Below are 24,300 nucleotides of genomic sequence, written 5' to 3'. Positions count from 1 at the left end.
ACAGAGAAGAAGAAAGGGAGGTCGGCTACCTTTTACCCACTAGACAACATCCCCTTGCTGCTTCCTGAAACAGCACGACCAAGTGATAACAGTAGCATGGATCCCGCGGGCGTTAGCACAGAGATGGCCTTGCTCAGCGACATCCTAGCAGCATATTCCTTTATCACAGGTAGGTCACTCACCTGCTTCTTCTGTGGGCAGCTGTGATGTCTTTTAAGACCCTCAGTGGGGCTCCACCAAAGTAACTGAGGGCAGAATCTGCCCTTTGTATTTCTCTCGGAGGTTCATTTTTCCATTTGTCTCTCAGCAGGTTTTCCCTTGAAAGACCTGAGAGGCAGAGCTGTAGAGAGGCACTGACTGAATGTAATAGGCTGTATTTGTGCTCTGCCTTCACTTGGACTTGCTCTCATCTGAAGTTAAATACAATGTAATCTTATATGCCGTATTTCTACTGCTCCTTTTGCCTTGAGATCAAAGGCTTGCTCATTAAGGAGGCAAGCTTGTTGTCCTGTAATTTGGAAAACGAGCGGCACTTAGATCATTACCCTGCTTAAGAGAATTTGGCTTATCTTCAGTGGAAGTGTGAAGATGAAGTTACTGCTCAGTATAATTATATATTTAAATCTAATTTAGGGTAAGATTTCCTCCGATCCAGCTTAGCTTTCATCCCCATTTTTTCTTGTCATGTGTCTTTCATGTGTTACGGGAGCTTTCTTCCATTTATTTTGAAGAGCCACTCTCATCATGAAGATCAGCAAGCAGAATCACTGGTTGGGGGCAGCCAGAAGGACCCAGGGTAGGGGCCCCCAATAGCAAAAAGGCTGCTAGAATCAGGGCACAGCAGTGCAAGCTCTCCACAGCTCCTGTTTGTATCAGAGAGAGTCCAGCACCGGTTGGTATACCCCCAAAGTGGGTGGAGCCAGCCCAACAAGGTTTGGGGTCAGGCTGGCCAGGGGATGTGCTGATTCACCACATTCCCCAGTCCAAATCTGCTGGGGGGGGCTCCTCCAGAATTACAGCTGGGATTGTAAAACTGCTCTCCCTGAATGTGAACCCCCTCACCTCTTGCATAACAGAGGCAGGGCATTCAGTGTACAGTCCTTCACGAGGCAGGACTGAATCTCGATCCTCATTGTTTTTTAAAAAATGCACGGACTCTTGCTAACAACGTGATGCCCTGATTTTACAAGGACACGTGCATGTGAATAACTTTGCACATGGTGAATAATCCCACTGGCTGCAATGAGGCTAAGCGAAGGTAAATCTTGCAGAATCAGGGCCGAAATGATTAAAACTCAGACAATTTTGAGCTTTGTTATTTCCCACTGCTCTTAGCTTGGGTCACTTTTATTTCCCCTTAATGCCATTCTCTGGTTCTCATGCACTAGCACAAGGCTGTTGTGTTTTGGTTCCCAACAAAAGGTTTGGCATTTTAGTTTTAGCAAATGTCCATATATTTAGGAGAACATTTCTGTGCATCGTTGCTTTGTAACACTTTAAAAAAAAGCAACCCTAGTGTTAAGTGCAAGGTTCTGCCCCCTACACACACAGCATAAGACCTGACTTTTCAGTATGCCTTTAAAGCAGAGATTCTTAATGTAAAATTAAATGTCCTTCACAAATTAAGGTTGAATATTATGTGGTTCATAGATATGAACTCCTGCACTGAAAGAACTGCAAAGACCTGTAAAATCATCTGTCTATCTAATCTATCTGTCTAGCTGTTGCCCCTGTCACCACAATATCTGAGAACCTCAACATTTTTAACGTATTCAATCCTCACATCATTCCTGTGAGATAGGGAAGTACCGCTATCCCCATTTTAAAGGTGGGGATTTGAGGCACAGAGAGACTAAAGCCCAGATCCTCAAAAGGTTTAGGGTTTGGAACCTAACTCCCATTGATTTTAACTTTAGATACGCTCTAAACCCAAACCCGTGAATGCTGGATCTTAGTCTGCCTGGAAAAATGTCCAGCATATCTTTGTGCAGTTAAGGCCCTATCCTCACTGGAGTCCTATCCATGTTAGGGACCTGTTTGAAATTCAGCTTTCTGCTAATGTGGATTAAATACAATTTGCCAGGTCAAATAAACATAATTAGAAATAGAATGGTAACACCATCAAGTTTTGCATTTCTGTAGCACCTTCCATTAAAAGCATTTTACAAGCACTAATGAATTGTCAATAGAAATGCACTCAAGCCACAAACTCAAGCCCTGTATCTGAATCCTTCTTCCACTCTCCCTCCCCCCGCCATTTCTGGCATTTTTGGATTTGGGGTTTAGTTGATACTGAGAGAACTCAAACATGAAATTTGGTTTGAGATCTGAAGTTTGCCAAAGTTTGCAGCTCAAATCTAGGAGTTTGGCCTGGGGCTGTCTCTAATCCTCACAACTTCCCTGGAAAGCAGGTTAATATCGATATTGTCATTTCATAGTTGGGGAAAAGTTAAAGTGATTCACGCAAGGACTTACAGTGAGTCAGGGAAAACTGGGACTAGACTCCAAGTCTTTTGACTAAGGTTTAGTACACACTTACCGGGAAATTCGGCGGCAGTCAACGGGAGTTACACAAGCTACACAGAGCAGCTTGTGTAACTCCTGTCAACTTCCTAACTTCCCGGTAGCGCACCGTCTCCACTGTGCTGCGCCGGCGGGACGTACATTTCCATTGACACAGCGCTATGCCTTTTGAGGAGGTGGTTTAATTGAATCGACTTCCAGATCAATTGAGCAGGTCTTCACTGCCGCTCAGTTGATCCGGATAGATCGATCTGACGGCGGTGAATTTGTCGCCATCAGTGCGTACATACTCTATGCTTTGAGTAGTGTGGACTAAGTTTGTTGCCTTTTTCCACAGCAGAATTCTGGCCTCTCTTTTTCTTGTGGGACACAATCTCTTTTGACCTGGGATTCTGCTCTGTGTTGGTGAACTGGTTGAGATAGTAGTAAAGACACAAGGGCTATAGGTGGTTTAATTTTGTTTTAAACCATTCTCTCTTGGGTACCAGTCCTGCAAAGTGATGTGCACCCTCCCTCTCCACTGAAGTCCATGGGAGTTATGGGCCCTCAGTGTTTCACAGCAACAGGCACTTGCTGAGGTGGTGATTCATGCTGCTGCTCAGCTGCCTGGTGCGCCTGCAAGCAGCAGACAAAAGCAGGCCTGACGCTTCATTTCCCAACTACAGCTGCCTCCTGTCCCGGCTTGAGGAAAGCCATTCATGACTACACTGACCACTGCAAGCATTTCCAGAACAAATCCATGGGAAGTGGACGGGCAGCTGCAGACCGAGAGACTGCAAACACCTGCCCTTAGCATCTGCTGGCACTTATTATGTCATGCAGCAGGTGGGATGGTTAGATGCAAATGCAGAGAGATATCTTGCCCATCCCGTGTCTTTTAGTTGAAATCTACGTGTAAAGATGCGATGTTCCTATTAATGGCAGAGGAGTGCAAAAAGCCTGTATAGTAGCTCACAGATCCACGTGTAGAAGTGTTTGCTTTCCTTATCAAGCTGCTCCTGGAACTTGGCACGATTAGTCTGTGTCCTTTGGCATTCCGGGAACAAAGGAATTTGTGTTTGTTTGTTTCATGCAACCCCACAGAACTTTTAAAGTAATATTTCTATAGAAATTTGCAAAGAGAAGAGAAACAATATCAGTAATTGGTGACTTTTCTATATAGGATGATCTGGTAAGCTGGTCAGATTTAGGGCTCAGTTCTCAGTTTTAAAGATTGGTACGCACTTAACCGTACTGCACGTGGCTTTGCAGACTTAGGTTCTTAGTTACATAAAGTTCATATCTGCAAACTACAGAATTATTATTTATTATGGGTCTGATCCAAAGCCCACTGGAGTCATTGGAAAGACTCCTGCTGGCTTCATGGGGCTTTGGATCTGTAATCGTGACAAAGAGCATAGCAACAAACCTAAAATCATCCCTCTAGCTGTAGAGTACTGAAATGGTTCTTGTCACATTTGTACCTGAGTGCATCCTCTCTGGCCTAGAACTGAACAGGCCTGGAAATTGAACTACCCTCTTACTCCTAGAGGTGGGACTTCCCTGCAGATCAGAGTGTCAGTGCATTAGCAGCAGGGACAGTGCCTCCATTTACCCTGGTACCGTTCTGCGGGCAGAGGACTTTGATCTCCACTGTTGGCAATGTAGCATTTATGCAGAAATTCTCTTTAAAAATGTAGGGGGGAACTCCCCCATACACCGTGATGTACTGCCAATGTGTTAACAGGGGGGCTCCCGAAAAACAGGCCTGGGGAGATCAGTCCTTTTCCTTTTGAAATTGCTGGTGCTAGAAGTGTGTCAAGGGGCTTGCTATGAGTCTTCTCCATTATATCACTGCCCTGCCATGGGGAATCCAACTGGCTGCTATGCCACAGAAGAGATGGCCAGACACAGCGCAGTGAGCGACATTAATGAGGAACTCCTCCTCCCCGCTGAGCTCTCCGAATGCAGGCCGCTGCCACAGGAAATCAGATGCAGCATTGCACCGATTATTTTTTTATTTATTAAAACAACAAGGAGAAAATAAAGCACTATAATAGCAATAACAATCTTGGCCTGGGTCATTTCCTGGGGAATTAATGACCGTCTGGGCCGATGCTCCAAGCCGATCATTAGCCCGCAGGAAATAGCCTCAGTAATTGTTGTTTGCTTGTTTGTTTGTTTTTTAAATGTGTTTCTAATTTTGGCCGGTGCAGAGCCTCTGGAAAATTGTGAGTGCTCCATACAAAGGGATGGGGGCAGAGGGGAGGCAAGCGCCTTTTGGCTATGGACATTAAAAGAAGTGATTTAGCAGTCTTCAGCCACCAACCTTTTCAGCTGTATGTGCAGCCCAGAAAGACAGGCGCCAAGGAGGGTGAGAGATAATCACTGCTAAGAAGATGGCATGACGATCCGGGATGGGGCGTGACAAACATAGAGGGGAAGACTATAACTCTCAGATGTCACCTGAAACTGAAGAATCCGTTACACTAGCTAACGCTGTAACCTTGGACTTCTTCCCCGAAGGGGCATATGGAACAATCTACCAAATGCATACACGCTTTGCCTCTGCAAAGTGTTTAGGCATGAGCTTAAGTCTCATTGAAAACAATGGGACTTAAGCATGTGCAAAAAGTAAAGGATTTTAAGTGGTTGCTGAATCAGGACCCTGGGGAGGGCGGCTAGCATTAAAGGATGTAGGTCTAGGTTGGATAGTGGTTTAGAAAAGCCTTCAATGCAGACCATTGGTGCCCATCCTACACACGTTCTAGACTGAGGGGAAGGATACTAGCCTGGCAGTTAGGAGATCTGAGTTCAATTCCCTGCTGTGCTACTGACTTCCTCTGTGACCGTGGGCAAGTCATTTAGGCCTGAATGCACAAAAGGCGTTAGCTGCCTACATCCCATTTTTGGCTCCCACTGAAACCCTGCTTAAATGTTCAAGGTAGAAGTTCCCTGGGCACCTACGTTTCTGCCCCTGGGCATGTGCACTGCTGCCTCTCTCCAGGTGTCTGGGCACCTATCTACAGCCTAATCCCCAGAGCAAGTCACAAACCAGGTGTTTATCTGGTCCAATAGGGGTGCTCAGAGGCTGCCGAGTGGATGTGTCCCATGCAAATTCTGGGTTAGGAGTTAACCACTTTTTTATAACTTTAGCCCCGTGCTTAGAGCACTTACCTGGGCTGTGGATGACCCTGCTTCAGTTCCCCCCCTCTCTGCCAAAAGGGGAGAAGGGATTTGAACAGAAGTCTCCACCATTCACGTGCGTGCTGTAAACACTGACCAGCAGGGCAGTCTGATGGAGTGGTCCCTCAGTCTCTCCTCCCAGGGGTGCTGAAACAATTTCTACAGTGGGTGGGCTGAAAGCCATTGAACCGTACAATAAATCCTGTATATAATGGAAACTACTTCAAGTCCTAGTTCCAGCACCTGTGTCTCCTGCTGAAGCTGTTTCACTGTGGAGAAATAATAAAATCTATTGGCGAAAGGGGACTAGATCCTCGGTGGGTGCCCTAACCACTGGACTACAGACTCATTCTTGTGTTCTTGCCCAATGGCTATCTAAGTATTTATCCACAGTGGGATAGGAATAGGGCCTTAGGTGTCTAACTCCTTTTCTGCATTCAGGACCAAATGCCTCAGGCGGTACGGGGGAGCGTGTGCGCTCTGCGCGCTGGCGCCTTCTCTTCTTCGGCACCGGGGATGGTCGGCATCGAGTGGACTCCGGTGCTGGCGGAGTGGTCTGCACCGAGGAGACGCTCAGTGCCGAGGTGGAACGCGGCAGCTCGGAAGCCAGACGGAGCGCCGCTTCCATCAAGATAGCCTTCAGCCTAATGTCCCTCTCTTTCTGAGTCCTAGGATTGAAGGCTTTGCAGATTTTGCACTCCTCCCTTTGACGCTGCTCTCCCAGGCACTTGAGGCAGCGATCGTGAGGGTCACTGACTGAAAAAGGCTTGCTGCAAGCGGCGTAAGGCTTAAAGCCAGGTGAGCCGGGCATGGCCCGGTCCCCCTAAGCCCCTAAGGGCGTCTATTCAACTGCTAACTATTCTGTTAACACTACTTAACACTATTTAATACTTAACTACTAAACTAACAATAACAAAGTTCTACAAGGGGAAGCTACTTGCGAAGAGCAAGAGACGTTCCAGCGACTGTCACGGGCGGAAAGAAGGAACTGAGAGGCTGTAGGGTTGGCAGTGCCTCGTATACCACGGCATGAGCGCGGTACTCCAGGGGGCGTCTGAGCCGACCCTATGGGGTCTGCTAAGGGGAAAAAAGTTCCGGGAACCCGTGCATGGTGGCGCGCACTCACCGATATTGGAATGGAGATGAGCAATCACTAGGAGTAGAACGTAGAATCTATTCTATTTCCTTTTAAAATGGAGTTTAGCGTATGTGCTGGATTGACAATCCAGGAGACAGAAATCCACTCCTTAGCCACATGGGAGGTACAGCCCAGGCAACAACAGTGAGAGCTTGCCCGGGGAGGGAGAGGGTGGGTTAGTCTCTGAGGGCAACATTTTTCAAAAGGGCCCTGCGTGACTTGGGAGCTGAAATCCCACCGAATTTCACGTCGGCTTGGTCTACTTATGGCGGTATAACTACGAAAACCCACACCTCTGAGTGACATGGTGGTACTTAGCTAGACAGAGCTAAGTTGGCTGCTCCCATCACCATCACTACCACCTCTTGGGGAGGTAGGGTGCATACGTCCACGGGAGAAGCTCTTCCATCAGTGCAGATTGCGTTTTCACTAAGTGCGACAGCAGAACAGCTGTGCCGCTGCAGCCCTACAAGTGTAGACAAGTTCTGTGTCCCTTTAGACCTAGCTCCTCAAAGGTCATGAAATGTCTAACCTACACTGAAACCAGCTGGAGCTCATTGCCTGAGTACCTTTGAAGAGCTGGATCTCTGGCACTTTGGAACTGTTTCTCTGTGCTAGTACAGGCCTTATAGCCTGGCGACAGGTGTGCCAACTAATGCCCAGCCTGATATTATGCTTTGTGATCTGCCCACTGGAATCTGGACTGACACTACCATGTCCTTTCACAGAGTCCACTAAACAATCGCCAGATGCTTACAGCACTCAGGTGTTCTGAACCTGAACTGTGCAGTGACCTTCTCCTGACCTGGCCCCAACTGCTTCCTCCCTCCCTGTATACCTCTGCAAAGACACCATCCTCCCACCACATGGAAGGTTGCAGTGGGCACATTTATTTTTAATTGCGTAGTTAGAGTTTGAAGTTCATCCCCGTCCCTGAACTCACACCAGGCTCTGCTCTGAGCATGCTGCTCTGAAGGCAACCCTTACATTAACAGACTGCAAGTGCACAGTGCAGGGCAACATCTGTGGTTCCGTATTCAGTCAGAGGAATTCTGCTTGATGAAAGACCACAAAATATGGCCCACCATTAAGATTGTCAATAAGGATTGATTTGTATAGTTCATTTTGTAAACTAAGGCACACATGTCTAATGTCCTGGATCCTGCAGTTTCCTATCAATTATAATTTATTGAATGTCACTGCTTCATATTTTCTTACATTTTAAGAGCGAGCCCATGTACTATATCTGGCTAATTTAAGTTTTATATGTAGTAAGGCGAGGATATTTGGCCAAACTCACCAAGGTAGGTGGGTGGGTGTGTAGATGTGCATGCACACCCCCTTCCCCTCCCACACACACACACTCTCTCTCTCTCTTTGGCAGAGGGACAGGATATTTGTACAGTGCCTCACACAATGGGCTCCTGGGTCATGACCAGGATGACTCCTAGGTGTTACTATTTATTATTATTAATAATAATAATAATAATAATAATATTTTCCAAATGACTAGTGATTTGGGATGCATTAGTGTTTGGTTAGTCAAACGTGAGATGGCTTAGGTCTGGTTTTTCAGAAACGCTGAGCGCTCATCCCCTGAAAGTTAGGCCCCTTTGAGATGTCTCAAGTTGGCCATCCAAAAAATGGAGGTGTACAAAATTACTAGTCATGTTTCAAAATCCAAAATCTTGGCCATTGACGATTTAGCTGTTTCAAAACTGTGGTGTTGGTCTACATTACCCCTTTGACGTGGGAGGACGGTTGCCGTGTGACTGGATTGTGTATATAAATTGATAAATACCAGGTCTGCAGTTGAATGCAGGGGTACAGTTCAATGAAGGAGTACAGATCATGTCTTAAATGCTGACCGCATAACTAACGTAGCTCATGAATACCAGCAGAGCCCACAGATTCAATTACTGCTTTGGTACTGAATGAAGGATTGTCTATTTAGAGCTGTGCATAGGGTATGAAAAATGATTGGCTAACAAGCAAGCTGGTTTCCGTTCGCTCACTGGCTGCACCTGGTAGCTAGAAGGGCGGAGAGAGTGAGGGTGGAAGAAAGATGGAAACTGGCAAAAGGGAAGAGAAATAATATGTTTTCAGTCTGCTCCAAACTCCACTCTGTGCGTTTCATGAAGTGTGGTAAAAAAGTGAGCTATGGAACTGATGCAACATGTATATTTTTTTTTTAAATTGAACCTGTGTGTGTGTGTGTGTGTGTGTGTGTGTGTGTGTGAGAGAGAGAGAGAGAGAGAGAGAGAGCGCGTATTTAGTGCTTATACCTGTGAGGTTCTTCTAATCATGTTAGCCAGGCATTGAATAGGCAGTCCATAAGTAAGCCTCTCTGCCAGTGTAAATCAGTCCTGTAGTCCTTCCAATCCTTGGAGCCCTCCATGTGTTCACTTGAAAGTTAAGTTTAGGATGAAGTTAACTATTGTAGAAAATAACAACCCACCTGGATCCAGCAATCCAAAAGCCAATCTCAAGGGAATATGGGGTGGGCTGAAGCTGTTTACTCGGGGATGTTCTAGTCAATGGGAGCACCTAACTCCCTTAGGCCCCTTTGAAAATCCCAGCCCTAAAAAATCTTCCATCCAACTTTTGTGTAATACAGGTCTCATACTGTTATTATTTATTTGTTTAATGCCAGCAACAGTGTCAGATGTTTTTTAAGTCGGGACGAAGGCGAAGGGTGAAATCCTGGCTCCAGTCAAGTCACTGGCAATTTTAATAGGATTTCACCCCAGATCTCTGCCCCAAAGAGCAATCTAAATAAAGATCTTACAAACAAAGCACGGTGCCAGAGCAGCACCAGAAAGCAGGACCATTGAATAGGGAAGCTCAGCACTCATTTTCTCAGTTCCATGGATTTTATATGCAGTTTTGACATATCTTTCGTCTCACATATCTGTTTTGGTAAGTTAGAACCCCAGCAGGGAGGTAGAGTGCATCAGCCTCCTTAGAGAAATGGGGTGTTAAGAAGGGGCTTGAATGGGGAGGGAGTGGAAGTAGGATGGACTGGGTCGAGTGGAGGGAAGCAGGTGTATGGGACAGCATGAAAGAAGGCCCAGAGATAGGCAGGGAAGAGGCACAAAGTGAGCACTTGATCAGATAGCTTGTGCAGAGTGAAGGGGACGGAGGGTAAATAGAAACAGAAGCAGAGGAGTGGCCACCTGAATGCATGGGGCCTTGAAGACAAAGACGAGGAATTTAAATTGGATCCAGACAGCGAGGGGGTGAACCTCGTGGGGGGGATCTGAAGAGGACCTGAGCTATGGTTTTTATTGCCGCTGGGACTGTATTGCAAAGCTTTAGGCTGAATAAAGGGCAGTCTGTCTGCCACATTGCACAGAACACAGGATCAAGTTCCTGTTCAGAATTCTTCCCCCAATGAGCTACCTGCTTCCTGTAGCCATGCCATGGGCATCTTCAGGTATTGACCTTTGCAGTACCTTTAACCGCATTCAGACCCAGATTCAGGGCCTGATGCTGTGGAGCATTTAAAAATATGCTCTTTTGTTTAATTTGCATCCCATATTTCAAGGGAGTATTAGAAGCCATGGGTTTGAGATTATTACGTTGCGATCAAGACTGAAATGTGCTGTATTATTTGAATGTACACATGGGGTATCCCCCCCTCCACCCTATGATACACTTCAGGATTGATTCAGCCAAATAACCACTCCCAGTAATGCCCCCAGCTTCTACACACTAGAAATCTGCTTGAAGTGATTTTAGGGATGTTTCCTGCTTGCCTTCTGAAAACTCCACTTGGAGGAAAGCCGACCTAGAGGACCCAATTCTGCTCTCCTTTCTAAGGGTGTAATGGGATCCACTGAAGGCAAACTTGGCCTGAAGAGGACAGACATCTTTCAGACCCTGAGGGCCAGATTCTCAGCTGGTGTAAAGTGTCACAGCTCCACCACTGACTTCAAAGGAGCTGCACCAGATCTGAGGATTTGGCCCCAAACTTTGATTCCCATGCAGGGCTCTGCCTTGAATGAACAGGATTGAATTTGGCACCATTTTGCCTAGTTCACTTTATCCTTTGTTGGATCGATGGCTTTGTTGCTATGGCACTGAAATGGGCCAAGGCGATTCAGCCCATAGAACTCGTGTGCAATAGTCATTATTACACGTCTAAAAAATTCAGTGCACAAACAAACGCAAAAATAATTGTAGTTTAATCTACAATATGGATCCTTCGAAGGCTCAGTATGTCTTCTCAGAACCATTTTTATATGGAATCTGTCAAGTTACTTCCCTGGCTCCATCGATTTTGGGATTTTGTCGGCAATACATTTTGGAGGTCCGGGCAGAAAGGCAGCACCTTTGCCTTAGATAAGGAAATGAATGCTGTCAATAGATAATATGCCACTTTCTTGGTGCAAAGGCACAGAGAGAGTATAAAGCTTTAGAGTCATCTTTATTCCTCATCTGATAATGTATGGGACAGAAAGATGCACTTAGTTCCTGCTGACTCTGCACCTGGCTGGCTTCACAATCCCACTCCCCTATGCGGTGGGGTTAGCATTTAATCTTGTGGGTTGCTGCTTTAAAATATTGGATGGCTTTAGGAGATAGCTCATGGTGTTTGTGCAGGAAACTGCCTCAAGGACACGTTCTACCAGAGGATCCCAGCGAATCCATTGGGGGTGATACAGGGGAAGCTTTGGAAGTGCCAGAATGAAAGCAGGGGAAGATCTGAACCTCAAAAGGCACTTGAGGCTGTTTGTACTTGTGCGGCTGCCCTGTGTGAGCAGGGCATTTAATGCATTGTCCTTTGAGAATCATTTCTGTTCTCCTTGCAGAAAACCCTGAGCGTGCCGCTCTGTATTTCGTCTCGGGGGTGTGCATCGGACTCGTCTTGACCCTGCTGGCCTTGGTGCTGAAGGTGTCCTGCCGAACGGACTGCAAACAATCCCCGAGGGAAAAGCCTCCTCGGGCGCAGGAGAGCGACAGCGACAGCACCGACAGCGACGACGATTCGGACACCACCTCGGACCTGTCGGCCCGCAGGCACCGCAGGTTCGAAAGGACTTTGAACATGAATGTCTTCACCTCGGCCGAGGAGCTGGAGAGGGCGCAGAGGCTGGAAGAGCGGGAGCGCATCATCCGGGAGATATGGATGAATGGGCAGCCGGACATTCCAGGGACCAGGAGCCTGAACCGCTACTACTAAGAGTTAGGAAATCCTACAGTTTGGTACTGCAGCCTAGGCCTTCCTGCGCCTGCTAAAGAGGAGAGAGAGAGGAAAGGAGTGTTACCTTGGAGTCTCCCCTTTTCCTTTCAGAAGGGCTAACTGGAGCAGTGTGGATGGACAGCAATAAAGCTTTCACTTTCCCCTTTTCCCTAATGTATTGCTACCGACACCAGGAAAATCACCCTCCCATTATATTTTCTCTGGAATCTCCCGGGTTACAGCAGACGTGGATGCCAGCTTCTCTTCTTGGTGTAGTTCTACAGTGGGTGGGAGGCAAACAATTAAAGCTCTCCCCCAGATCGTGGAAGTTGAACATGCTACGGTGCAAATGCTGCTCTCATGTTTGCCAGGGAAACCACCAGTTTTCTGCTTTCCCCAAAGATTTCAGGAGAATCATAAGCAAATTGAGACTCTGGGTCCGCTAAAGGAAAGATAAGGTGGGAAGGGATGGGCGGGAAGCACAAGTGCATATTGAGTGACTGTCTTGTGACTTTGAAAGCCATGAGATTAACCTAGTTAAAAAAAAAAAGTGACTTTATAAAATGTGGGGATTCTTATACCATGAAATCATCTCGGTGCTTGGACATTCAACAGCGTACCCTGTTATTTAAGATGGTGTTTTAATCTTGCTTTTCAGTGACAGCATTTTTTTTACCGACACCTCAGGGATATAATCCTATTTTTTTAGTACGTTTCCCCATCTCTTTCCCCACAAACCCACCTGCTTCCAACAGTGAAATCTTGGTATTATAGGAGACGTGTCAACGATGGGTGAAAAGTTAACAGCCTCAAAGAGGTTGAAAGGGGTTTTGTTGTTCTGAATTTATATATATATATATATATATATATTTGAAGATGCTGCACAGCAATGTGCCTTATCCTTTTTTGTTGTTAAACTACAGTTTTCCATGGATAGTGATGCACAATGTTTTATATATTTTATTAAAAAAAAAGAAAAGAAAAGGTTTGTATTTACCAGCCGAAAGCGGGGACAAATACGCCAGCAGGATGGGAAATAAACGCTAAATAAACTCTGCTTTTGTTTATACATATTTTAATTTGCATTATTGCTCTGAGTTCATGCTTTGCTGCGGTAAGATACTTTGGAAGAGCAATGAGCTTTTGCAGACACTCAAACCTGATGCAAGTGTCTAAGGGCACGGTCTGCAATGCAAAAACAGATGTGTTAACAGCTTGGCTTAGCTAATGCCGGTTAAAAAAGCCCTGAAGACACTTGGGTTTGGAGCTTGCATGAAAGCCTTCACAGGAGCCAGGGCTTGAACTCGTGCTGCTAACCCAAGTGGAAAGCCAACTTTCTGAGTCTTCACTGCTATTTTCCCCCAAGTTAGCGAATGCAAGTTAGCCAACCTGAGTTGGGAATGCTCATTTTATTTTATTTTGATCTCAAGTTGCAGGGGGGGGGGGTCTAGGTTGGATATTAGGAAAATCTTTTTCACTAGGAGGGTGGTGAAGCACTGGAATGGGTTACCTAGGGAGGTGGTGGAATCTCCATCCTTAGAGGTTTTTAAGGTGCAGCTTGACAAAGCCCTGGCTGGGGTGGGTTAGTTGGGGTTGGTCCTGATCTGAGCAGGGGATTGGACTAGATGACCTCCTGAGGACCCTTCCAACCCTAATCTTCTATGATTCTATGATTTTTGCAATGTAGTGGCCACCTGCAGGAGTCTGGAAGGGTTTCTCACACCCCTCCCTATCCGCCACTCCCCAGTATACTCTGGATTTCTTTTATTTCCTTCCTTTGAAGCATCTGGGGTGGTCACAGATGGAGATGGAATATCAGACAGGGAAGGCCAGGACTCTGAAATGGCACCAACCATTCTCATAGACTCTAAGGTCAAAAGGGACCAGTATGAGCATCTAATCTGATCTCCTGCATAATGCAGGCCACAGAACCTCACCCACCCACTCCTGTAATAAACCTCTACCTCACCCACCCACTCCTGTAATAAACCTCTAACCTATGACTGAGTAATTAAAGTCCTCAAATCATGGTTTAAAGACTTTAAGGTACAGAGAATTCACCAGCAAATGAGTTGTGCCCTATGCTGCAGAAAAAAGCGAACACCCCCCCCCCCCCCCCCCCGAGCCTTTGCCAATCTGCCCTGGGAGAAAATTCCTTCCTGACCCCAAATATGGCGATCAGTTAAACCCTGAGCATGTGGGCAAAACTCACCAGCCAGACACCCAAAAAATAATTCTCTGTAATAACTCAGAATCCACGCCATCTAACATCCCTTCACAGGCCATTGGCATATCTACCACCCATGGTCAAAGATCAGTCAATTGCCAAATTAGGCTGTCTCATCATACCATCCCCTCCATAAATCTATCAAGCTCAGTTTTGAAACCAGCTAGGTTTTTTGCCCTCACTGGTCCTTTTAGAAGGCTATTCCAGAACTTCACTCCTCTGATGGTTAGAAACCTTCATCTAATTTCAAGTCTAAACTTCCTAATGGCCAGTTTATATCCATTAGTTCTTGTGTCCACATTAGCAGTGAACTTAAATAATTCCTCTCCCTCCCTGGTATTTATCCCTCTGTTGTATTTATAGAGAGCAATCATATCTCCCCTCAGCCTCCTATTGGTTAGGCTAAATTAGCCAAGTTCTTTGAGTCTCCTCTCATAAGGCAGGTTTTCCATTCCACGGATCATCCCCGTAGTCCTTCTCTGCACCTGTTCCAGTTTGAATTCCTCTTTCTTAAACACGGGAGACCAGAACTGCAGACAGTATTCCTCATGAGGTCTCACCAGTGCCATGTATAATGGTACTAACACCTCCCTATCTCTATTGGAAATACCTCGTCTGATGCATCCAAGGATTGCATTCGCTTTTTTCACAGCCACATCACATTGGCAACTCATAGTCATCCTGTGATCAACCAATACGTCCAGGTCCTTCTCCTCCTCTGTCACTTCCAACTGATCTGTCCCCGGCTTATAGCAAACATTCTTGTTGTTAGTCCCTAAATGCATGACCTTGCATTTTCCACTATTAAATTTCATCCTATTTCTATTACTCCAGTTTACAAGGTCATCCAGATCTTCCTGTATGATATCCCAGTCTTTCTCTGTATTAGCAATCCCTCCCAACTTTGTGTCATCCGCAAAGTTTATTAGCACATTCCCACTTTTTGTGCTGAGGTCAATAATAAAAAGGTTAAATAAGATTGGTCCCAAGACTGATCCCTAAGGAACTCCACTAGTAACCTCCTTCCAGCCTGACAGATCACCTTCCAGTATGACCTGTTGTAGTCGCCCCTTTAACCAGTTACTTATCCACCTTTCAGTTTTCATTCTCTCTGGCTGGCTAGTTCTTGCTCATGTGCTCCGGGTCTAACTGATCCTCATATGTTGGTTCAGGAAGGAATTTTCCCCTCAGGTCACCTTGGCACTGACCTTGGGGCGGGGAGGGGTTGCCTTCCTCTTCAGCGTTTGGGTTGGGATCACTTGCCAGGCTTATCTGGGTATCGCTCACTTAATCATTTCCCTGCCATTGCAGAGCTGCACCTCAGTCCCTCCTATCCTCTGCCTGTGGCACGTAATACTCTAGTCTTCTGTGAGCTGCAATTTTTCGTTGGTGGGTTTAGTGTGTGGGACTGTGTGGTGATGGTGGCCTGTGATATCCAGGAGGTCAGACTAGATGATCAGGTGGTCCCTTCTGGCCTTAAACTCTCTGACATACCCTAAATAGCTGTTAAACCTTAGCGACATCCAGGGCTCTGCTCACACCCTTTTCCATTGTTTTCTGAGCATATTAATCTAGTTCAGAGGCGCCTGCTTCCATGAACAGCTGGTCCATGAATCAAGTCTCTAAAGGCTTGTTCCAAAGGCCTTGGAAGTCAGTGGAGTGACTTCCATTGATTTCTAGGGGCTTTCAAGGTAACCCAGTGTCCCCAACCTTGTCATGTGCTGGACAGTGACTGATGCAAGTAATAAAAGCACTTGAGAAACTCTAAAGAAGTCCCTATTGTTCATTAGCACATTTTAGTGCTTCATTAATAGTACGTGCTGGTTTTTAATTAGCTGGGTCATCACTTGGCAGTGAAAACACGTTAGCTCTTACTCTGCTGTTGCTCCTAATGCCTCCTCCTTTCTGTCCACACACAAACCCCTCTCACACCAGTTCGGTGGAATGTTGAGCCTGGGCCAAAGGGCCCATCTGGGATTGGCTAGAACGTGGGCTCTGCTTCCATTTAGGCTGGCAGCCTGCCCCTTCACAGTGAGGATGCAGGCTAAATCACTCGCGTGCCGATGGGGCGCCAAGACCTTCCCACAACTGCCCCAGAAGGATGCACGAGTTCTCCCGCAATTCACTGGGAAAGAAGCAACGTGGTGGAGCTTGCAACATAATTGCACACTTGGGTTAGGCCAACCCGAATGCCAAGCACCCACGTTAACGCTGCAGCGAAGACATAACCCAAGGGGTCGGTGCGCCTGCATCACTTAGGAGCTTGCGACCATTCCACCCTGTGTGTTCTTTGCAAAGTGCTGAGAAAGGTGGTGAAAAGCACCGGGCGCCTTTATCTTCCCTGGGAGTTGAAGGCACCGAGCCCCTCCCAGGAGGTACATTGCAGGGTTGGGCCCAAATTGGCAGGGCTTTACCGTTCACACTAGAGACCTGTCACCGGGCTGCAGCGAACAGCCGGTCTGATATTAATGCCTCTGCCTGCGAGGTCTGGACTAGCTGGGGTTCGGCCTCAGCAGCCCCACGACATTCCTTTAGCTGATTGAAAATAGGTTTAAAGCCGGGCTGCCCACACGTGCCCTCTCCCAGCAACTGCAGCGCAAGAACAAAGCTGAGCAACTGCAGCTGGTCTTACTAGTGACGTCAGCTGACAGGAGGCAGGATAGAGGACTGGCTGGCCAGGGGCCTGCTCAGCCATTGCAAAGACTTGTCACTGGCAGGGACCACGTGGGTTATAGGCAAATTAGCAGCTGCCTTGGGTGGCAGATTTCTGGGCGAAGCCACTCAAATTTGACCCGTCATGCCAGCAGGGAAGGGGCTTTGCTGGTATGCCACCCACCGGCTGAAGGGGGAACCTGGGCTCCATGCTCCTCCGCCCCCATTGCATCCCTGCTGAGTTCAGGTTCTCAAAAATGTGGGGCGTGGTCCTCTCCCATTTAAAAAGAGGGACAATGGCCCTTTGTCCCCCTTCCCCCTCTCCATTCCTATGAGGAAGGAGCCAGCACACTGACGTTTTGCCAAAGGGGTCAGGTTGTCCAGCGCAGCCTCTGGTGATTGATGTGTGATTGTGTATGTTTGATTTTTAAAATAACACCAAGGCGGTGATTGGGCGCCAGATGAGTTACCAGTTGTGCTTCATTGTCACAGCGTTTGGGCATTCTAGGCTGACGGCGTACAATGCTCAGCATGAATCAAGGTGGGTGGCAGTATCATTTGTCATTGAAGTGTTTGCCATTCTAGCTAGATGCAGAGCAACGTCTCTGTCACCAGGGGCTCTATGATGTGTGAGGCAGTGAAATAGACACTCTAGCTCCTCTCCTCGCTGAAGCTCTGTGTTATATATAAGGATTAATTAAAGAAGCTTTCGGGGAACCATCTGTAACAGATTTTAAGTGTGATGTACTGATGCAGAGTGTCTGCTCCTCAGGAAAGCTGCTGGGAGACGTAAGCTCCATGAAGAGCCCCACATAATGTTCTTTCTAACTCCTTCTAGCACGGAAGTGTGACTTGCATCTGCGCACCGTGGAACAAAGAGGTCCTGCCCCAACTCCATGGATCTCCGAGGCCGGCACAGATCTTGGGGCATCCCACTACCAGGACTTTTCTGGCAAAGGCTTCTCCTGCTCTTAAAGTGAGAGGCACTTGAGTGTGAATGTGGGGGCGGGGTCATGGAAAAGGTAATGCATCTTTGGTTATATTCTCTTTCCCAAGTGATCTCTCCACTGTGTCCCCTCCTCCACTGCACTCTCTCCATGCGTAAAACCCAGACACCTCACCAGGGGTTTTCGGGAAGGGGAGCTGATGCCACAGAAGAGGAGAGAATTGTGTTCTGAGGGTTGCCAACACGTATAACCCTTGGAGCTACAACTTGGGCTCCATGTTTCCTATCTTAGTTGTAGTGAGGGCCATACTGACTTAACTCTGTAACTGTGGTGACCTAGTCGAGTTCATGGATCATTTGACGTCCCAGAGGACCCTACATCACAGTTAGAAGGTGAAGTTTATTAGTGGTGAAAATTACGCTGCTGCTGCTTGTGGCGTTGTTCTGGGGAAGGATGAGTGCAGGCTCCATTACTGTTGCCCCAGCATTTTTCATGCACAGTGAACCTCTTCAGGCTGTAGGTATACATTCGTATTTACAACAATACATCCTTGAATTATGGTGCAATTAAACAACCAAAGCCACCAGGGAATGCTGTTCTGGGGGAGTGACCTGACATGTGACAGCCCTTGATCCAAAGACCGTGGCTGTATTTAAAAAAAACATAAACAAAAGTGGGGGAAATAAATGAAGAGGGGACGGAGGAGGCGAAGAGACGGACAAGGAGGAAAACCTGGCAGTTATGGAGAGTGGAAAGAATCCAAATACCTTGAGATTTTGATTTTTCAGTGGCTGATGGCACTCGCAGCGCAGAGCAGGTTGTTAAACATTCATCGTAAGGGTGGTCGTGGTAACAGCTATGAGCGCAGGAGGCTTCGTGGGAAAGCATAACACGATTACTGCTTGAGATGCCTTAGAAACTCTAGTGTGTCCATGCAGCGAAAGAGGAAGTGCCCATCCCCACAGCTTCATGCACTGCATTTGCTTTACATTCTGCTGAGCCTCTGGCTCAGCGAGCTGGCTTTATTTGTGTAGCGCCTGGGGTGCCGAGAAACAGGGCTGTCAAGGGGTTAAGTAGAGCCTCCGCGATTTCAGGAAGGGAAAGCCACGCCTCATTAGCTCCCTGGAATTCTTTGAGGATATTAACACCAGCCTGGACATGGGAAAGGCAGCAAACATCCTATTACCTAGCTTTTCAGGGTACATCGAACAAAGATGCCCATCGGAGGTCAGTGCCTAGAAACTGGGATGACAGGATGAGGTGGGAATGACCGTGGCCAATCAAGAGTGGCAGGGAATGAACGGGGAAAAATAATGGGTATGTCACTGGATGTGTTTGTGCCCTTTCCATGCATGTGGATGATGGCACGTCCTGCTGGATTTCAGTTTCGCTACTGGTGTGATTAGTAGTTTGCAAGATCTAACCCGTAGGGCTAGTGTCACACAAGGCCTTAGTTACCTAACTGCCGCTTTAAGCACCTAAATCCCAGAATCAGGGCCCTTCTGGGGTTCACAAAACTCCTGCTCAGCTGCAGCTGAATACATCGGGTGCTAAACTTGCTCAGCAATTACATTTTTGCAGGAAAAGTTCCCTGGATGCCTATGTTTCTGCTCCTGACCATGCATGCTGCTGCTGTAGTCTAGAGGTCCAGACATCTATACCCCAGAGTGATGCACAAACTTCACCCTCCCACAGCACAGCTCCACAGGCGGCAGCAGTGTAATTTTCACCACTAATAAGCTTCGCCTCTGCCTTGGACGATTCCTTCGATGAGGTGAAGGAGTGGATGAGCATCCAGCGTAGTTCAGTTCTTCACTTCTCTGCCTGCATTATAATCCGTGAGCTACAAACTGGGAAATCTCAAGCTAGATCCATCAAACTCTTCATTGCACAAGTTGTTCGTAGGTGCCAATTGTGACAGAGAGAGACCAAGTGACTTTCCCAAAAGTCTCACAGGCCGTCCCAGAGCCAGGACCTGAACCCAGAACGGGAGACCTGTCCGCTAGGAACTGGATTGAGCCCACAGCATTCATTTCACATAGGGCACCAGATTATTATTCATAGTCGCTAGCCCTATTCCACAAGCACAGATCCCTAATTCCACAGAGCAGTTTCCACAGGGATGAAAGGAAATGATGCCACAGAGGAAAAAAATCCCTATTTCAGTCTAATCACAATCTCTTTATAAGATGGCTATTACCTTGGTAGTTATTAGAGCCAGTCAGAACATCGTAAGCATCGTCGCCCCTTCTGCCAGCACCAGCATAACCCTTCTGCTGAGCAGCAGCAGATATCAGGGCTTTGCAGGTTGGCTGTCCAGTGGAGGAGGAGCTAGTGATGTGGAGTTTGGGTATGTGCTAAGTGAAATGTGCTTATTTACACCTATAGAGCAGTCCTGGAATAGAGGCGGTCACACAGCATGCATGGCAATCCTCTCCTTCAGCAATCTCAGCCCTATGCCCAGGCCCCATTGCCAAGGAGCAACTCTGCCTCAGACTCTAATCAGAGACCAAATGCAGAGAGCAACCTCCTGCTGCTTGCACGGCTTGCTATTACAGACAACTTGGAAAAGCATGTGTAACAGCACCACCTGCCATAGCTGCATGTTTCAGAAAAAAAACAAACCGAGGACCAGTGAAACATTTTCAGCTTTGTACAAAATCTTCAAAAAGTTTTTTTTTTAAAGTGTCTGATATTTGTTTTAAAGCCAACAACAACAAAAAAAGACCCTTTGAAGTTTTTATTGTCTCCCTTTCCCGCCATCTATTTTCCCCCTGCCATTTTCTTGGATATAATGCAAAAAAGGGAGACAAGCCTGGAAACGGAACTCTTTTCAATTTTAAAAGCCAACAGGTTTTCAGCTTTTGCATCAAAAATTGGATAATAATAATAATAAAAAACCCTTAGAAGTTCTCCACACACAAAAATTCAATTTTGAAAAAAAATCAGAAAAAAAAATGTTTCAAATGAAAAATGTTAATCAGTTTCAGAGGTAAGTACTGTATCTTAAGGAGTCCCATGAGTTTTCATGTCGGCCATCTATCTATCTATCCTAGGAGGTGGAGGGGCTATGATACAGTGATAATATACAACATACAGGAGCACCACCTTCTGCTGGGAAGATCTGTCTTTGAGAATGCCTGGGACTTACAGATCTTCCCACTTCAGGGTTGCCTTCTTATAGGACATTTCTCTCCCCCCACCAGCATGTCTTTCTGGAGCTGGTCCTTTAAATTTGGCAGAACTGAACAGCTGCAGTCCCCAGAAAGGTCATTTTGCCAGAGGCTGTTGTTTCCTGCCTCTCTCTCTGTCTTTATTCCAGCTGAGAAGTACTTGTTGTGTTTTCCCTTTCTTATTGTTGAGGAGATGGCACGTTCTCATAGCAGATGATTTGGCCTGTGTTTTCCAGGAGTTCACCTATCATTTCCTATTTTCTTCCAGGAAAAAAACAGCCAGGTTTATATGAAAAGTTAAATATTATTTGTTCAAAACAAGAGTGGATGATTGCTGAACAAAGTGGGTCTAATGGTCTAGCAGAAAGAAGGCAAGGCAAACGCTTATTATGAAGGGGACATTTTTGTCAGGACCGTTTGACAAATGTAAACATTGCCTCTGTGGTACCTCCTTGGCGTTTCAATCATTTCTGCTGGCTAATAGGGCTTTGTTTTTTTAAGGCAAACATTTTCCAAGGACAAATATTTGAAACAGGTAAAGGAAATAAAGCAGAGAGATGGCAAATTTCTTCCTCAGTCCTGTGAAAAAGAGCCTATTTCTTCCTATTACAACTTCACAGAGGAATATAAACCATCATGACAGTGAAAGGAAAGTATCATTTTAAAAAACATGTGGGCTCTCCAAATAAAAAGGAATCTTTCTTTACAGCTCCTGCAGGGGCACTGTCTTGACTGGCTTATTTCCTTGTGTTCTGAGTAATATGTTTTTCTGCATCGTGAGCTCCCTGCAGCACTTTTTGTGGATGTTGTGGCATTCTGGAACAAGCATCCTCCAGGGTTTAGAAAGCTGGTGATTTGTACGTTCCATTTCGTGCAAAGTTCTTGAAAATCCCCTTGGATGTGGAACCATCCTAGCCTCATTTTCAGGGGAAAGGGACTTTTGTTTAAAAAATAAATGAATTGTTTAAAAGGGACAGAATTAGGTCTCTTCCGTTCTGCTCTGCTAGACCACCCAGGAGGCTGTGTGCTCAGAAGGCATCTAACATCTTTTCTGTACTGCTCTTTTTTAATGAAATGCTTTCCCTTACAGAACCCAGGCTGCAGTATAATAACGTTGTTTGCTGCTGTGTTTGGGACCATTCCTGTCATAGGTATCTGACTCCCAGGATGGCATTTGTATAGTTCTGATTTAAAAGGCCAGTTGCAGAAAAGAAGCCCAATGAATCTCCAAGCACAGGAGCCGAAGTGTAAAACAATAACCACCCAAGTCAGTACTGATGACGCTGCATGTACACCACGACGTGCACCTTGTCATGGAAAGTGAGCTAAAAATGATTTGGCAGGTAACCAGTTTGCCTTCTGTGGCTGACGAAAAAAAAAATCATTTCACAATGATTGCTAATAATATTGGTTTGAGATTCTGCAGCTAGTGGTGAGTGTCTTAGCTGCCTACCCTGAGACACCTCAAAAGGCCTGGATTTTCAGAGGGTAAGTGCTCATTACTGTCTGAAAAATCAGGCCAGGTTAGGTTATTTTAACGTGGGCATGCCAAGTCCCTAATCATCAGTGAAAACCTTGGCTGATATCTTCATGTAGCACAACTCCTTTTTATGATGAAGTATCCCAAAGCACTTTGCAGACTGAATATCTAAGTGCATTTACGAAGAGGGAGAGAGAATACAGATCCTGCACCTGATTTCTTCATGGAGTGGGGAAGGGACTATGGCAGTCGGGGACATAAAGCAGAATGGAGCAGAGCCTGCATGCTGCCAGCCCACTTACTGTGCGGCTTGACAAAGGTTTAAAACTTTTCAGATGGAGCTTGACAAAGCCCTGGCAGGTATGATTTAGTTGGGGTTGGGCCTGCTTTGAGCAGGGGGTTGGACTACATGACCTCCTGAGGTCTCTTCACACCCTAATCTTCTATGATTCTATGATACCGTGACTGGGAGGATCTGTTTTTGTACTTAGTTCTTGACTGACTCAATGCCTGAGTATGGCATTAACAATAATAATAATTATTGTTATTAATAAGCCTTATTATTCTGGGCCCTTGTAAAAGAGTGAGAAGCTGGTACGTGCTCCGGCTGCATTCGGTGGTTTCACTCCAGTCATGTACAGCAGTCCACTTCTCAACATTTGTCAAGGAATTCAGACCAGCACTTGTCCATTAAGTCCTCTCAACCTTTTTCGCTAGCCAATTAGGGGTAGTGTCTATCAGCACCCTGACCACTTTACATGGTCCTTTGGGGTTTTCCATCATCTCCGCTGTCATAAACCTTGCAGATACCAACACACGCCCTTCTCTGGGCAGAACATTAAGTACCCTTGGCACAAAATAAATGACTGCTAAAAGCCTTCTCAGCACATTCTTCTTGCATAAAGTCTTGTGCTGAGGCAAATTATCATTATTAATTGCATCCAAAAACCACTGTGTTAAAAGAACATCATTAAGGTGGCAAAGTCAAGCCCTCAGAAGTTAGGAAATACCAGACTGAAGGCTGCCTGTGCAATCTTCATTCCCCCCCCCCCACCCCCCCCCACCCCGTGCATATGCATTAAGAAACAGTCTTTAATTACATGATCAAATACTATTTTTTCCCCAACAGCACCTCACTGAGCAAATGAAAAGTCATCCAATAGTTCTTTTCATTCAATGTGTGGCCCCCAGGCCTTATTTACCTCACCCCCTTCAAATCCTGTATTGAATACAGACTTATTCAGTTCCTCCTAGGCACATCACTGGTGCTGTTCCCCATTGCATGTGATTGCTTCACAAACATTAATAACTTTATCTCACTCCTGTGGGAACAGGTGGTGGCATTATTCCCATTAAAGTCAAAAGTGTCCACTAATTAAGGGCAACTTTAACTGTAGGCATAGCTATAACCTTAACTATTGGCTCCCCCACCTCTAATTATTTGTATTACAATAGCATCCATGTGCTAGATGCTGTACGGCCACATGGTGAGAGGAAGTCCCTGCCCTGAAGACCTTAAAATCTAAAAGACAGACACAAAAGGGAAACAGTGAGGTGAAGTAACTTGCCCAAGGTTACAGGCAGTGACAGAGCTAGGAATACAACCCAGATCATTTAACTTCCAGTCCCAGTGCCTATAAACTGGATGACACTACCTTCCAGGCAAATCACTGACCTGGTGCTCAGGGAGCTGTATTTCTCTATGAACATAAGACTGGCCATACTGAGTCAGACCAATGGTCCATCTAGCCTTTATTCTGTCTTCGGCCAGTGGCCAATGTCAGGTGCTTCAAAGGGAATGATCAGAACA

At 46.3% G+C, this 24,300-nt stretch overlaps 1 protein-coding gene across 1 annotated transcript in view; it reads left to right on the top strand.

Annotated features, from left to right (window-relative positions):
• Window positions 1-13,062, top strand: part of EVA1A (eva-1 homolog A, regulator of programmed cell death) — a 113,370-nt gene extending 100,308 nt beyond the window's left edge. The window contains exons 3-4 of the mRNA XM_067544855.1: window positions 5-169; window positions 11,641-13,062. Coding sequence (XP_067400956.1) covers window positions 97-169; window positions 11,641-12,011 — 444 coding nt within the window. The 5' untranslated portion in view covers window positions 5-96 and the 3' untranslated portion in view covers window positions 12,012-13,062. The remainder of the gene's footprint in view (window positions 1-4; window positions 170-11,640) is intronic.
• Window positions 13,063-24,300: the final 11,238 nt, after the last annotated feature.

Source organism: Emydura macquarii, unplaced genomic scaffold (genome assembly GCF_026122565.2).
Source record: "Emydura macquarii macquarii isolate MOO-44397 ecotype Brisbane River unplaced genomic scaffold, CSIRO-AGI_Emac_v2 contig_1027, whole genome shotgun sequence".
In the NCBI taxonomy this organism is placed as follows: Eukaryota; Metazoa; Chordata; order Testudines; family Chelidae; genus Emydura; species Emydura macquarii.
This window is presented reverse-complemented; position numbering and strand designations above follow the sequence as displayed.